This window comes from Rhinatrema bivittatum, chromosome 14 (genome assembly GCF_901001135.1).
Source record: "Rhinatrema bivittatum chromosome 14, aRhiBiv1.1, whole genome shotgun sequence".
Taxonomy (NCBI): domain Eukaryota; kingdom Metazoa; phylum Chordata; class Amphibia; order Gymnophiona; family Rhinatrematidae; genus Rhinatrema; species Rhinatrema bivittatum.
Window position 1 is genome coordinate 46,170,857 of NC_042628.1, and position 16,394 is coordinate 46,187,250.

General features: G+C 44.7%; 1 protein-coding gene across 4 annotated transcripts in view; it reads left to right on the top strand.

The window, feature by feature from the left end:
- DNAJA3 (DnaJ heat shock protein family (Hsp40) member A3) overlaps positions 1 to 16,394 on the top strand; it is a 111,202-nt gene that overhangs the window by 38,505 nt on the left and 56,303 nt on the right. For all 4 annotated transcript variants that reach the window (XM_029576538.1, XM_029576540.1, XM_029576539.1 and 1 more), the window contains exons 7-9: positions 1,077 to 1,141; positions 2,299 to 2,427; positions 3,826 to 3,941. In XM_029576538.1, the coding sequence (XP_029432398.1) occupies positions 1,077 to 1,141; positions 2,299 to 2,427; positions 3,826 to 3,941 (310 nt within the window). The remainder of the gene's footprint in view (positions 1 to 1,076; positions 1,142 to 2,298; positions 2,428 to 3,825; positions 3,942 to 16,394) is intronic.

A 16,394-nucleotide genomic window follows, 5' to 3' on the forward strand; every position in this document is an offset into this window, starting at 1 on the left:
GAAAAGATGAAGTAGGGTCCTGATCCTGGGGTCTCCTACTATCCCCTCAAAAGACTGAAAATGTGGCATAGCATCTGATTTCTCTCCCATCTTTTGGAAAACCAAAATACAGTAACTCATTGATGCTGAAAGAGCCCAACTGCAATCTTCCATAAGGGGGGGGACTGCTAAACTCAGGCTCACTAAAATAGTTGATCTGCTGTTGTGTAATTAGAGAGTTGATGGGGGTGAGGAAGGAAGAAAAAGAGCGCGAGGAAGGGAATGGATATGATAGAAGCTGAAGAACGAAGGTTTTGGAGGCCAAGAATAAGATGATAAAAAGTGTAATGTGTAAGAAAACTGCTGGGGAGAATGGCTTTACTCAAGTAAATGGGGTATATACTGGCTAGGAGAAGGTAGAGGCTTTGTGTATGGATTAGAGCAGTGGTCCCCAATCCTGTCTTGGGGGCCCACCAGCCAGTCAGGTTTTTAGGATATCCACAATGAATATGCATGAGAGAAAATTTGCATGCACTGCTCCATAACGTGCACATTTTCTCTCATGCATATTCATTGTGGATATCCTGAAAACCCGACTGGCTGGTGGGCCCCCAGGATAGGATTGGGGACCACTGGATTAGAGCACATACAATGTGTGTATGAACTTATGTGAAATGAATTCAGTCCTTCCATAGAACCAAAGCCCATGACAGCTGGAGAACTGAGGATAACTCCTTATATTATAACTTAAGCTGTTGACTTCACTATACATAGTTTGACTTCACTCATTACTGTATAGTAATCCATTACAGTGCACTACAAACTTTTCCATGAATTAACTTTTATTTGTTGCAATAGCACTTTGGTAAAATTACTTGACTGCTGTACTCACATATCTAGTTTCACCTATTTGTAGAAAGTAAATAATCAAAAATATTTATAATACTTAAGCAAATTTATTTATTTATTTAGATTGGTCAAATTTTTGCATAGCAACTCAAATTAGTTACTTCTCCAAGGTCACTTTTCTTGGAGAGAAAAATATTTGCTTTTACACTATTTGGTGGTGGGATATAACTCTCTGTCTCTGGTGGCAGGTATAGAGGATGGGCAGACTGTACGGATGCCTGTGGGCAAGAAGGAAATTTTCATCACATTTCGGGTAGGTGCATATTTATGCTGTGCATGTATACTAGCTCTTTGACACCCTCTGCTCAGTTCCCACTTGTTGCAAATGAAGGCTTTGGATGACTAAATCTTGCACCTATAAGTTTTGATGTACCAATTGAGGGTTGATCTTTTTAACAATAACAGACTGCAACCCAATACCAGGATCACTTGTATCACAATCAGTATTCAATATATTAGTCAGGAGACCTTCAAACTTTGCACCTCAACAGCCTGTCGCGCTGCAGGGGAACTCTATTATTATCGGTGTACTGGTACTGTACATATGTTTTTATGTACAGTTATAAAAAAATAAATAAAGAAAAGAAAATATTTTCGAGACTGATGATAGTTTCCCCGCATTCCCCACAGCATGAGAGGCTGTTGAGGTGTAAAGTTTGAAGGTCTCTTAACTAGCATGTTGAATACTGATTGTGGTACAAGTGATTCTGGTGTTAATTCTTGCACCTTACAGGTGACTTCCAGCTGATCACTTTGTCAACAACTTAGTTTCATTCGGTTTTCATTTTTTGCAAGATGGATTATTTTATTTGGCAGTTTGCATAATGGTGGGATGGCTTCAAAACTTGCAAAGAATGCCCAGAGGATTCAGGTCCCATTGATGGGTGAGCCCTGGAATCTCTAGTTCTGGTAGAGATCATCCCTGTAATGACAACCTGTCCATCCTGAGACCCAAAACTGCACCTCTCTAGCATGTGGAAAACTTGGCCTTGGTTCTGGATCCTGGCTTATGTTCCTTGAGCTTGCCAGCATTTATAGTCCCTGGAAGGGCTGGCATCTGTGCCACTGCACACCAGCAACACCTAATGGCCAAACTCAGTGTACACATATTGTGTTCCAGAGTCTGCTGCATTCTGTGACACCTAGACAAAGGCTGCCATTGGCTGAATTAGACAAGAAAGGAGGTAGGACATGGGGAAAAACTACATGTATTTGTCAATAAAGGCTTGTAACACCATAGATCCAGTAAGAGCTTGTTCCGATTGAGCAGGATGAAACATCCAGATTAGGGGTAAAACCTGCATCTGCCCTGCATGACTTCTGTTCCCCCTCCATCACTAAGGATGAGTATTGCTGAACTGAAGTATGTCTGTGTTGGAGATGTAAAGGTAACGCATCAATTCTTTGTAGGTTCAGAGAAGCCCTATCTACAGACGAGAAGGAGCAGATATCCACTCTGACATCCACATTTCAGTTGCACAGGCTGTTCTAGGAGGGACAGCCAGAGTCCAGGGGCTGTATGAGACCATCAATATTACGGTAAACACCAGCACTCCACCTTCGACTATTGCAACTCCTTACTAATTGGAATACCTTTTTCATCCCTCAAACCACTCCAAATACTGCAGAACTCAGCCGCCAGAGTCCTAACTGGAACAAAAAGAAATGAACACATAACACCAATATTGATCTCACTTCACTGGCTCCCTATTACTGCACGTATTGCTTACAAATCAATGACCATAATCCACAAAATTCTAAACAAAGATCATCAAGGTCTTAACACCCTAAACATCCCTCAAAATCCTCCAAGAAACCTACGCTCTAATAACTCAGGCTACCTAAACATTCCCCCTATCAAAGATGCACATCTGGCAACTACAAGAGAGAGAGAGCCTTTTCAATTGCTTCACCTAAACTTTGGAACACCTACCTAAATTTCTGAGAACCCAACACGACCTAAAAATATTCAAAAAGGACCTAAAAACACTAATGTTCTGCAAATTCTACACTGACCCTCAGACATCTGATCATCCCAACTCTCAACTGAACTCTATTATAAACCTCTTAATACATTCTCTTCACCCTGAACTGCATACCCTCCTCTCCCAACCTAATAATGCTCTCTGGACTTGATATGCTTATTTCTGATATTGTTCAAATTGTTTTTTATTGTTGCACAACTGCTAAGAAAAATGTATATTTTTGTAAACCGTTATGATGGCTTTACCGAATGACGGTATATAAAACTCAACAAATAAATAAGAGGCTTCTGGTATGGCTTCAGTAGCCTATTTAGGGACTGATTATGTGAGTCACCTAGTTTTTTGGGGTTTGTTTTTTTTTATCCTTGACAATCTAGGAGGCGTAACACAAGAACTCAGAGAGCTGTTTAGATATCAAGTGGCCAGATTTTAAATATACAAGGGAGAAGCATCTGTTTAGCACAGGAAAGGGGCAGGATAATAAATGTAATATTCAAAATCCGATCTGCATTAAAGTCCAGCTACATCAACAGTATAGAACCACACTGTGGAACAAAAAGCAAAAACTACAAACCCTCCTATTTTTCTAGCAATGCCAGTCTTCTGGGATAGCGGTGACAAATGCTGCACCTGTCATTTGATTTGAACTGTGTGCCCTACATTGATCCTCATCAGATGTAATCCTGCAGTAACTGATCAGGTTATTTTTCATGTTTCAGCATAATCAACTGCTGATTGTGTGGTTCATTATAGGTTGGAAAATGTAAACCTGAACCAGCCTCTGCTGATCTACATACACAAGCGCACGATTGCATAAGTACATCCGTCCTACCTTGTAGCACCCTCTGCTGTTCAAGTACTGAGACCCACATTCATCTGAATCTGTGCACTTCAGTTCTGCTCTGCAGCTGTGCAAGATCTTAACGGTGTCTGGTTTCTTTCATGTTCCTAGATTCCTCCTGGTATTCAACCTGATCAAAGAATTTGCATGAGTGGGAAAGGCATCCCTAGAGTGAACAGCTATGGATATGGAGACCACTACATTCATATTAAGATCCGTGTGCCCAAGTAAGTTCAGAAAGGTTTGAGCTCCAGAGTAGATATTTTCAGCATGAATTCACTTTGCAGTGTTAAGACCCAAGCTCCTCAAATCATTGTACACTTTTCCCGTTGATAGCAGGGCTGAATTAGCCATGCTGTCATGGGAATTGCCAATCATGGCCCGGGAGGCGGAGCTTAAGCAGAGTGTAGATTTTTTCAGTCTTTGCGGCTGCGCGTGTGTTCCCGCGCAGGAAAGTAACAGATTCTCCTCAGTCTGTTTTTTCCGCGCGCGGGAGCGCACACTGAGCTGATTTCTTCTCACTTTTTTCAACTGACGAAATGTTGAAGAAGCCGTCGGGCTTCAAGCTGTGTCCCTGCGGTAAGATCATGTCTGTCACAGACGGACATGATCGCTGCTACCGCCGTTTGGGACCAGACCACAGTCAATCTGATTGTGATTTTTGTGGATGGATGTCCCCGCAAGCCCGGCACCATAGGGCCTACAAAATGCTGGAACTGAAGGTAGGAGGCAAGCCGTCGACAACACACTCTTCACCGGGGCCGACGTCACTGGTGCCACCCCCGAAGAAGCGAGCCTCGTCGTGGGACCCACAAGCCTCCAGGACTGGAGGTAGGGAGGACAGGCGTCCAAAAGACCAGGACGAATCCCAGGGATCTGGGACAACTCGAGTCCCCGTCTCAAAATGGAGGGCTTCGAGGGAGGAAACACTGCCATCCGCGGAAAAACAGCGCCGGCGGTCGTCTGATCAATATAGACAGGCGCACAGGGTTCCATCGGCGCCGAGGGAGCCGCGGCCTATATCGAATATCGAGCCGACACCCTCCCAGTCAGGGCTGACGGCCCAACCGAAGCATGTGGCGCCGATAAAAGAACACCACTCGGTGAGGCACACAGAGCTGGCACCGAAGAGGCCGGCGCCGAGCACATCCCACCTGGAGCCAGGACCTGTTACGGCAATGGTGCAGGTGAGGCGAGATTTGATAAAGCAATTGGAGCCATTATCAAGTCCATTAGCGCCGAGAGCTGAGAAACACAAAAGACAGACTTCTCCAGTAAGAAGCCATGCATCTTTGAAGCCTTCAGACCGACATAAAAGGTCTAAGCACCGTACTAGAAGTTCATCTTCCTCGCCAAGACATAGCCGGGTTCACAGACATAAACATCGACATTCCACACATTATAGACATTCCCAATTGGAGGACAAGTCGTCAGCCTCATCATCCTCCCATGTTACGGGACTATCGGGAAGGTCTGGCCTATCTGAGGGGCAGATAATACATGTATCATCTTCTGCTTCCTCTCGTTCTATCTCCAGGTCAAGTGACACAAGAGAGTCATCCAGACATCAGTCGGGGCATGATACTAACCCCTCAGAAGGAGACAAAAGTTCAAGTCAGACCAACCAGATATTTACCCAGATGAACCACCACCGTTGGGTGCACCTCGAGGACGTCCTCCAATGCCACCACAGACGAGGAAGACGTTTTGGGAACTCTCATAATCCCTAGTGGGATTTTTTGATATTCTGCAGTCATCCTTCACTTTACCGCCGGAATCTCCATCTAGTCTAAAGAACCGACGGACCAGCCACAGGTATTACCAGAGGAACCATTACATGTTCCAATACCCCGACAGCCCTCATCACCAGTTCGCTCACACTCTTCTCAGAGAGATTCGTTTTCATCACACTCTTCGCCTTCTTCCTCCACCGGCTATCCTTCGGATCCACCGGAGCAACCACCTGAACCATGTTCTCCCCCGGAGGATCTTTCTTATCCAAAATTTGTAGATAAGATGGGAGCTATTTTACGGTTGGAGGTACACAAACTACCAGAACCCAGAGCTGAAATGTTGGGTCTGCTGAAGATCTTCGATACGCCGGGGGAGCCTACATCGCTTCCTCCTCTCAATGTGCTACACAGTGTTCTTCAAAAATCATGGGAAACACCGTTCACATTGTCAGCGGTGTCTAGGAAAACGGATTTAAAAATTAAACTACAAAAGCCTTCCGCATATTCCACACCACAGTTACCGAATGAATCCATAGTGGTGGAATCAGCTTTACAAAGATCAAGAAAGTTGAAAACACATGCGTCCAATCCTCCAGGCAAAGATAATAAATACCTGGATGATTTTGCTAAACGGGTATATCAGAACGCAATGCTAACAGCATGCATTCATCATCACCAATTCTACATGGTACAGTACATGTACGAATGCATACAGGCAACGAAAGGGATGTTTACCTCTACAGGAGATAACATTCCTTCTCCTATCTTAGATATGGAAGAATGCTCCCATCATCTGCTCCGGGCAGTATACGAAGGATTTAAAAACTCCTCTTGAGCAACAGTGATAGCGGCACGTAGGTAAGCTTGGCTGAAGGCCAGTGCCATACGAGAGGAATTGCATGATAAGCTGGCTAACCTCCCATGTTTGGGAGACAACCTGTTCGGCGAGCGATTCCACGATACAGTTTCTAAATTAAAGGATCAGGCTCTCGCAATACAATAATTAACAACTCCAGCATCTTCTTTTTTTTTTTTTTAATTGTAATATTTTTATTGATTGTGAAGTGTCAACTAGACATATGCAATATAGAACAGACACAAACATTATTAACCAAGACATAGTATAGCGCAGTGACATACTACGAGATATAACATAAGATGTATCGGAAGATTGTTCAACAGGCTTATATCGGCCAACAGTGCCTGTTGAAACTCCACAAACATAGAAAATCAGAATGTCACATAATACAACATAGTGAAACAAGCTAGGATCACCAAAGGGCACCAACACAGGCTTAATATGATATATCCAAATCTCATAGTGTCTCAAACATTATCAATCGATTTTTTAACCTACATCCCCTCATGACCTTCCCCCCTCTATCAAACCCTATGATGATGGATTTGTAGTGAATAATTATACATAGGAAAAATTTAGTGACCACAAACAGCATAGAAAAACAAAAAAGAACTATGGAATGGATAAATGCCAAAAAAATAAAGCTAATAAAGCAATAAGAGAATCTGGTTGCTATCCCAACCGCTAAGATCGTCCTGTTGATTGAGTAGCTGCTCCAGTTAATTCCGCCATCCAGTTGCTGTAAGGGCGCCAAATAGCTTGAAAGCACCCATATCTTTTCTTAAGATGTGCCGTTATTTCCTCCAGTCTGTAAACAGATGTAAGTCTCTGTTGAAAGGTGGCTATAGTAGGGATCTGGGGAGATTTCCACTTTTTTGCTATTTCAATCCTGGCGGTGGAAAAGATAAAGTTAACCAAAATGTTGGAGCTGTTTTTTCCAGGAAACAGTGGCATGCCTAGGAGAACATGCCACGGCAAAATCTTCACCTGGATCCCGCATAACTGATGTATCCAAGTTTCTAGGGAGGACCACAAAGTCTGAAGAAGAGGACATTCCCACCAGATATGTAGAAAGCTGCCCACCTTGGAACACCTCCTCCGGCATTTGTCCGAAACGCCTGGTAGCATTTGACGTAATCGTGCCGGGCAATAATGCCATCTCATTAGCAGCTTTAAGGAGTTCTCAATCATCTAGGATGCAATCAATCCTCTCCCCGTATTCCTAAAGATCATTTCCCAAGTTCGCTGCGGGAAGGACAAATTCAGATCTTTTTCCCAAGCATTAGCATAGTTGAGCTTCATGAATGGTATCTGTCCCAGCATAGCATAGAGCAACGAAAGTAATTTAGAGGCACTGTCTGCTAGGCTACAGAGTTTCTCAAACTCTGACGGACCTTGTTGAAAATGAACATTGAGCTGTACACTGGAAGCAAAATGTCTTAGTTGTAAATACAAAAAGAAATCATAACTTTCCAAATCATATTTAAGTTGGAGATCAGAAAATTTAATGAGACCCCCTCTCCCCCATATATGGCTCCATAGGTAAATCCCCTTCTGCCTCCATCTATAGGACGACTGTGACCGGTAACCCAGGGTAAAGTGGCTATTAGCGTATAAATAAGTATTCAAATGATACTCTCTAGTACCCAGCAGGACATGTTGTCTAGCAAGCCAAAGGTGAAGTGGCACCAACATAGTAGGGGGAAGTAAGTCATCTGGCTTAATAACCCATGTTTGTTTAGGTTGCCACAGTAAACTATACAGCGATATCCCGCCCATAAACTGCTGACTGAAATGCACCCAGGGCTTCAGCCGAGTTGTGCGATGCCATTCTATAAGCATTTTCAACTGAGCCGCCAAAAAATATCTCTAAATCTGGAACTCCCATTCCTCCCTGTGCTTTAGATTTATAAAGAATGTGACGTGCTAGCCGTGGTTGCTTACCTCCCCAGATATAAGTTAGCAGCCGCTTCTGCCATTGGGCTAGATGTTTACGGGGGATAGCAATGGGAAGTGTCTGAAACAAATAAAGTAACTTAGGGAGAACTGTCATCTTAATCGCGGCTATATGGCCAGTCCATGAAATCCTATATCTGTTCCATTCTTCCAGCTCTTGAGTTATCTTAGACCACAGAGTTTCATAATTTAGGAGAAGAGGTCCTGTGTAGCACTAATATAGACCCTGAGATATTTTAGTTTATGATCTGCCCACTTGAAACGAAACAGTTTCTTTAGGGAGGTTGCTATGTCAGACGGTATATTGACATTGAGGATCTCGGACTTGTCCCAGTTTAGTCGGAAGCCTGAGATCTTGCTAAAGGCTTCTAAGGCGGTTGATAGGTGCGGGAGAGAGGATTCAGTCAGTCACCATTAATAAAATATCGTCCGCAAACAGGGACAATTTCGAGGAGAAGTGCTGTAATTCTATTCCCTGGATTCCCCGATTATGACGTACCGTATTAGCAAAGGGCTCCAATAATATTGCAAACAAAAGCGGCGACAAAGGGCAACCCTATCGTGTGCCCCGCCGTACTGGAAAAGAGGGTGAATATCCACCATTTATCTTGATGCAAGCAAGGGGATCAGTATATAGCTGTTGCACCCATTGTATAAAATTTGCTCCAAAATTTAGCTTCTCAAGAAGGGCAAAAAGATATGGCCAATGCACCATATCGAAAGCTTTTTCGGCGTCGACTGAGAAGGCAACTGTAGGGATGTCGTGTTTCTTGATCCACCATATCATGTCTAGAATCTTGTGAACATTATCACTAGCCTGATGACCCGGTATAAAGTCCGCTTGGTCAGTGTGGATAATCTGAGCTATAAAGCTATTAAGCCGAGTTGCCAGGATTTTTGCTAAAATTTTCAGGTCAATGTTTATTAAAGAGATCGGCCTGTAGGAGCCACAGACAGTGGGATCCCTACCCGGCTTAGCAATAATAGTGATGCCCGCAGTATTAGCTGAGGAAGATAGAGGTATTCCCTCTTTCAATGCTCTAAAGAAATTTACCAACACAGGAGCCAATTGTGTGGCAAATTGCTGATAGAACCGCCCCGTGAATCCATCAAGACCCGGAGATTTCCCTGGCTTAAGGGATTTTATAGCCTCCAGGACTTCCATTTCTGAAATATCTTTATTTAAGATACTGTGTTGTGATTGCTCAAGAGCTGTTAGATGGGATTGATCAAGATATCTAAGTATTTCCTCTTGGTCTATTCCCTCATCACACGCATACAGTTCAGAGTAGAATTGATGAAATCTCTGTCATATAGAGGTGTTATCTGACAGCATGACTCCCTCCTTATTTTTTATCTTCACTATAGTGGATTGGGCTTGTTTACGCTTTAACAACTGAGCTAATACTTTCCCAGCTTTATTGCCCCCCTCAAAATATCTCTATTGGGTACGTTCCATCTGATGGGCTATAGTTGCGGCGTCTAGCAAGGCAATCTGGGTGCGTAAGCCCTCTAGGTGTGTCCACGTAACCCGAGGGGAAGCAGCAGTTTTGTGCAAACCCTCCAATTTCTTTAATTTGGTGATTAACTGTGCCCTGTCACCCTCCTGTTTCTTTTTTAAGAAGGATGCCCGGGCAATAAATTTCCCTCTGACGACCGCCTTTAAGCAATCCCAAAGAACCACTGGGTTTACTGCACCATTATCGTTCACCTCTAAGTAGTCCTGTATGTCGGACTTAATCTGTGTGACATAAGTGGGATCCTCAATGATAGTCATTGAGCTTCCAGAACCTATGGCCCTTATCATAGTTAATCTGTAATGTGAGCCATATAGGGGCGTGGTCCGACCAGACAATAGGTTCAATATCAATGGCAGTAATTCTGGGGACAATACCCCTGCTCCCCAAAAAGAAATCAATCCGGGAGTAACTACCATGGGGGGCTGAGAAGAAAGTATAATTCCTTGATTTTGGATAACGAGAGCGCCAAAGATCAAGCAATCCTAGACTACGCATAAGTGATCGTAACGCTACCCGAGCTTTCTTGGGATCAGAGCTAGTACCTGAAGAAGTATCCAGATAAGGATTAAGTGACAGATTGAAGTCCCTCCACTTGAGACGCTAAGGTCTGAGAGAGTGATTGATAAAACTCCATTTTTTGTGACGTAGGGCCATAAACAGATATTAGTGAAATTAGTTCACCCCCCCCACTACTAGTTTAACCAATATAGTTCTATGCTCATTATCAGCATAGCATTCCTTAAATTCAAAATGAAGGTCCTTGTGAAGGAGAATTCCCACCCCTGAATATTTAGAAGCCACTGTGGCAGCTGACCAATATTGATGGGGGTATCTCGAATGACTCATCAGCCCTTGATATCTTTTTCTTAAGTGGGTTTCTTGGAGCAGGACCACGTCAGCTCCTGAGAGTTCTAGTTCTTTAAACAGCAGGCGCCGTTTTCTCAGGGTGTTTAGGCCTTTAACATTGAGAGAAAAAATTTTAAGGAACGCCATACCACATAATCCATCTCCCTCTCTTTCCCCTTGGTAAAACCACAAGCTGAGACATATCCACTCTTCTAAACAACAAAAACTTTATCACCATCAAATCCATCATCCAATTACCCAACCCCCCACCCTTCCCTCCCCTTGCACACTGAAGCACTATTTCTGTGCTCCATAGAACCATGGAGGAAGATTTTCAGCACTCCCCCTAAAACCCGGGCTGGGCTAGTAAAATTATCAAGCAATAGCTGCCGTTGTCACTATGGGATACCAAAGACAAACTTTTAAAATAGAACTACAATATTGAAACTCGGCCACCCCTGGAACAGGCTCAAGCCAAATGCCATGGTAATCATAACTCTGAACACCAATGAGAGAATCAAGAGGTGAGTTCCACAGATCACGCTGGAGCCTCTCCTCCCTCGCCGTCAGCTAGATTCCTTTGAAGATGTCGTCTTGGCGACCCTCTGCCACCGGGGTAATAGTACAGCAACTCGAGGAGGAGATCCGGCATCACCAGAAGCCATCTGAGAGAGATCCACTTGAAGACCTGCATCTTTTAATATCTTGGCTGCATCCTGAACATTTTGAGCCCGATGTGTGACTCCCTGCAGCATGAATGATAACCCGCCTGGGAATAGCCATCGGTATCTTATATTAGCCGCGTTCAGCGTGGTAGTAACGCAGGGAAATTCCTGCCTCTTTTTCAAGGTAGCAGCCGACAGATCCGCAAATACCGCGATGTCATCGCCTTCCCAATGCCAGGGGCGCTGTTTCCTTGCGGCCGTAAAAATCTTATCCTTAAGGGCATAGGAATGATAACAAACCACAATATCTCTAGGTTTGTTAGAGATTTTAGGACCAAGGGTACAATGAGCACGCTCAATCATGACATGTTGCTCAGAGTCCTCAGCCTGCTGAGATCCTTCTTGCAGGAAAAAACGTGAGATTTTAGTTACCACTGCAATACAGTCCTGAAATTCTTCAGATTCAGGCACTCCTCTTATCCTGATATTACTGCGTCAACTTCGGTTTTCTATATCTTCAACCTTCTCTATTAGTCCGGTAAGCGTTTTGCAAAGCTTGGTGCTCCTTTTTGCAGCTTGTGCCATTCCTCCCCCTGCGTATCCAGCCTGATTTCAGCCTCATTAATTCGGCGGCCTAGCTCTGCCGTGTCTTCCCTCATCTCCTCGATTAGGGCAGAAACTTCTGCCTTATACGATTTAATATCCTGCCTTATCTCCCCAAACCACCCTCTCATCTAAATCGGGTGGCTCACTGTGTGTTTCCTCCGCTTCAGCTATTGGGTCCGCCGGCGCCATTTTGGACTGCTCGGGGTCCGCTTGTTTGTCGCCGTGGGAGAAAGAGAATTTGCGCAGTTCCGAAATTTTTTTTCTTGCAGGACATCGCCGGCAGTGCAGGGGGTCTTGCGCCTTATTTTTAGCCCGTTTTCAAGGGCTTGAAATCGTGATCGGCAAGCTTATTGCCCAGCTGTCCGGGGAGCAACGGAATCAGGCTGCTCTCATGAGGCTGACATCACTTCCTCCTCAACTCCAGCATCTTCTAAAAGATATTACCAAACGTCTCGTAGACAACCATTTTCTTGTAGACCGTATCGCACTTATCAGCCATTCAGAACGCAATCTTATCCTACATTTCAAAGACGGCAGACACACACCCCTCAGCAACAACAGCAAAGGAGGGGAAAACCGCAGCAAGCAGCGGCCCCAGTAAAGACCTCACAGTCTTTTTAAAGACCAGGCCACCACCTCCCCCGACGGAAGCTCCTTCCAGACGAATTACAGCTTGCTTCATCGCCTGGGAGTCCATAACTTTGGATCGATGGGTTCTAGAAATAGTAGAGAATGGATATCAACTTCAGTTTATAACCAAGCCCAAAATTCCACATCTAGTACCTCGGGGATCAAAAACACTCCACCCACAGCTCGCCCAAGAGATTGCCCTACTTCTCCATTAAAGGGCTATCAGATACATTCCTCGGGCAAACAGTTACAAGGGCTTCTACTCCCCATATTTCCTAATTCCAAAGAAATCAGGGGGTTATCGATCCATTCTAGACCTCTGGGACTTGAACAAATGGATGGTTTGAGAAAAATTCAAGATGGTTTCCCTAATATCCATTCTTCCATTGTTACAGCCCAAGGACTGGATGTGCTCCATAGATCTGAAGGATGCGTACACACACATTCCAATCCACCAGTCCTCTTGGCAATACCTGTGTTTTCAGTACCAACAGCAGCATTGCCAATACAAGGTTCTTCCCTTTGGCCTCTCGGCAGCACCCAGGGTATTCACCAAATGTATGGTGGTGGTGGTGGCCCATCTTTGTCAACAAGGTATAACGTTCTTTCCGTACCTGGACGATTGGCTAATAGTAGCTTCAGACCCAATCTTATTAAAGGATCATCTCAACAGAACAATCAGTTGCCTTCAGAAACTGGGGTTACTCATCAACTATCCAAAATCAACCCTGCAACCGACACAAGTTCTACAATTCATAGGAGCTCGTCTGGACACTGTTCGCACCAGAGCATTCCTTCCGGAAGACAGGAAGCTGACAATGCATTCGCTGCTTCGATCGTTGTGGGACACGCAGCATCCAACGGCTCAAAACATTCTGACTTGGGTCACATGGCAGCAGCGAATTTTATGGTACCGAACACCAAACTTTACATGAGACTCTTACAATGGGGTCTGAAACACCAGTGGAAACAACATTCTCTACCCATTGCAAAACCGTATAGCATTGACGGCTCAGTTGAAAAAGGACATCGACTGGCTCCTTGCACCCACAATGGACAAGGGAGCCTTGTGCAGTCCTTACCACAGATGCATCCCAGAAAGGTTGGGGAGCTCATCTCGACCTATGGGAGACACAAGGCCTATGGTCATTAACAGAACAGACTTTGCAGATCAATCTACTAGAACTCAGAGTGATACACAATGCCCAAAAACCTTTCAGAAGTACCTTCAAGGTTGACGAGTCATGATATATACGGACAACCAAGTAGCAATGTTTTACATAAACAAGCAAGGCGGGTCAGGTTCATGGCCCCTCTGCAGAGAAGCCCTACAAATCTTTCACCATGCACACAGACACTCCATCTACAAGCAACTTACCTGCTGGGAATCGCAAACACCAGAGCGGACAGGTTAAGCCGCATTTTTCACCCGCACGAATGGTCACTCAACCCAGAAGTGGTACAGACGATCTTCGCTTGTTGGGGAACTCCGACGATAGATCTCTTTGCCACAGAAACAAACACATAGGTGCCGCAATTTTGCTCGATTCGACAGAGCATCTTATGACTCGCTCAGGACGCATTCCTTATCCCATGGACAACCAGTCTCCTATATGCCTTCCCACCGATTCCACTAATCACCAGGACAATTCAAAAATGCATACTGGACAACAGTCAACTGATCCTCATTGCTCCAGCCTGGTCCAGACAACCGTGGTACAGTTATCTCTTACATCTGTCAATCACACCCCCAATTCGATTACCAGACTGTCCAGATCTTCTACTTCAGGAAGGAGGAGTGCTCATTCATCCACTCCACTCCTCCCTCTGACTGCATGGAGATTGAGCGGGCACTACTAACGGCACACAGAGTTTCTGCAGTTGTACAAGCAATACTTCTAGAATCCAGAAAGCCATCTACCAGACGAAGTTATAAATTTAAATGGACACGCTATTCCAACTGGTATACAGAGAAAGGTATTCGCCAACCCTCTTATTGGATTATCTTCATTCCCTATATCGGGCCGGGTTAGCAACATCATCCATCAGAGTTCATCTCAGCGCGATTTCAGCATACCACAGGCCGATTAATAATCACTCTATTGCTGAACACCCCTTAATATCCAGGTTCATCAGGGGTTTAATGCATCTTCGACCGCCGATAGTTAAACCACCAGTTCCATGGAACCTTAACGTACTACTTGAACAACTAATGCTACCACCCTTCGAACCCATGGATTCAGCACATATAAAATACCTTACCTGGAAAGTAGTATTCCTGGTAGCAGTAACATCCGCACGTAGGGTTAGTGAACTACAAGCACTAGTCTATTACGACCCGTATCTACAGTTCTATCACAATAAAATGATCCTCCGACCTCATCCAACCTTCCTTACAAAAGGTAATTTCGGCATTTCACCTCAACCAGGCAATAGAGTTGCCCACATTTTTCCCAAAAACCTCATTCTAATGACAGGGAACGTTTGTTACACACTCTAGACTGTAAACGAGCGTTGGCATATTACAAGAGAAGAACACACTCTACAAATCATGTATCTCAGCTGTTCGTCTCCTTCAACCCAAATGCCCCGGGATTACCGGTGGCTAAAAGAACCATTTCAAGCTGGATTGTACAGTGTATGCAGTTTTGTTACAACAAGCAAGACTTAAGACTCCCCTCGCTCCCATGAGCTCATCAAGTTCGAGCCATGGCTACCTCCATAGCACATCTTAGAAATGTGCCACCAGTGGACATCTGCAAGGCAGCCACATGGTCGTCACTTCATACTTTCACTTCTCATTACTGCATAGACAAGCCAGTCAGCAGGGGATGCGAAACTGGGCAGGCGATTCTACACACATTGCCTACTCAAAACAAGCGACTACCACAGGTACACATCACGCAAGGGATAAATAGTTAAGCGTAACTGGGAGCTTGGGACTCCCATGACAACATGGCTAATTCAGCCCTGCTATCAACTTACCGTAAACGGTGTTTCCGTAGATAGGATGAATTAGCCATGCGGACCCTCCCGCCTCCCTGGTAGCCGCACTCTCATCAGCTACGCTCAAGCTTAAATACAGACTGAGGAGAATCTGTTACTTTCCTGCTCGGGAACACATGCGTAGCCGCAGAGACTGAAAAAAATCTACGCTCTGCTTCTTAAGCTCCGCCTCCTGGGCCCTGATTGGCAGTTCCCCATGACAGCATGGCTAATTCATCCTGCTATCTACGGAAACACCGTTTAAGTTAAGCAAACTTGCTTTTATCTGTTTGCACTTGAAATGCCTATTTCCTCTTCATCCAGTCAGACCAGTCCATACAAATGGGATATGCATGCCAACCAGCAGATGGAGGGATCAACAGACTCACTAATATCATCCTTATATACTCCTGTGCTGACATCATCCTGCCAGTATTCTCTGTCTCCAGCAGATGGTGGATGTGCTTCCCATGCTGGAAGCTGAGGGCTGGTTAGGCATAATGAACAGAAAGATTATGGTGGGCAGCTCCTGAGGTTACAGCTGAGTCTCCCTCCCTCAGTTGAGCAGGACCCTGACCCGAAGACAGTGCCAATAGGCTTGGCAGCTCCTGAGATGATAGCACTGGATTTCTTCTCTCAGTGGAGCACTGCCAAGGACAGAAGGACTACCACTGTGAGTAGTGCTTCCCCGCTCCCCTTTCTAGTCACTATAGATGGAAAAGGAAAATGATGCAGAAGTCCTTTTTATTTCATGCTTGGTCTGCCTTCAGCTGGGTCTTGTTTTAAAAACCAAAGAGAACTGTGAAGGCTGCCTGTGGAAGTATCAGTTTAGAATGGCCTCCCTGCATGTTAAGAGTCCAGTAGTGGTGAGAGCTATTGT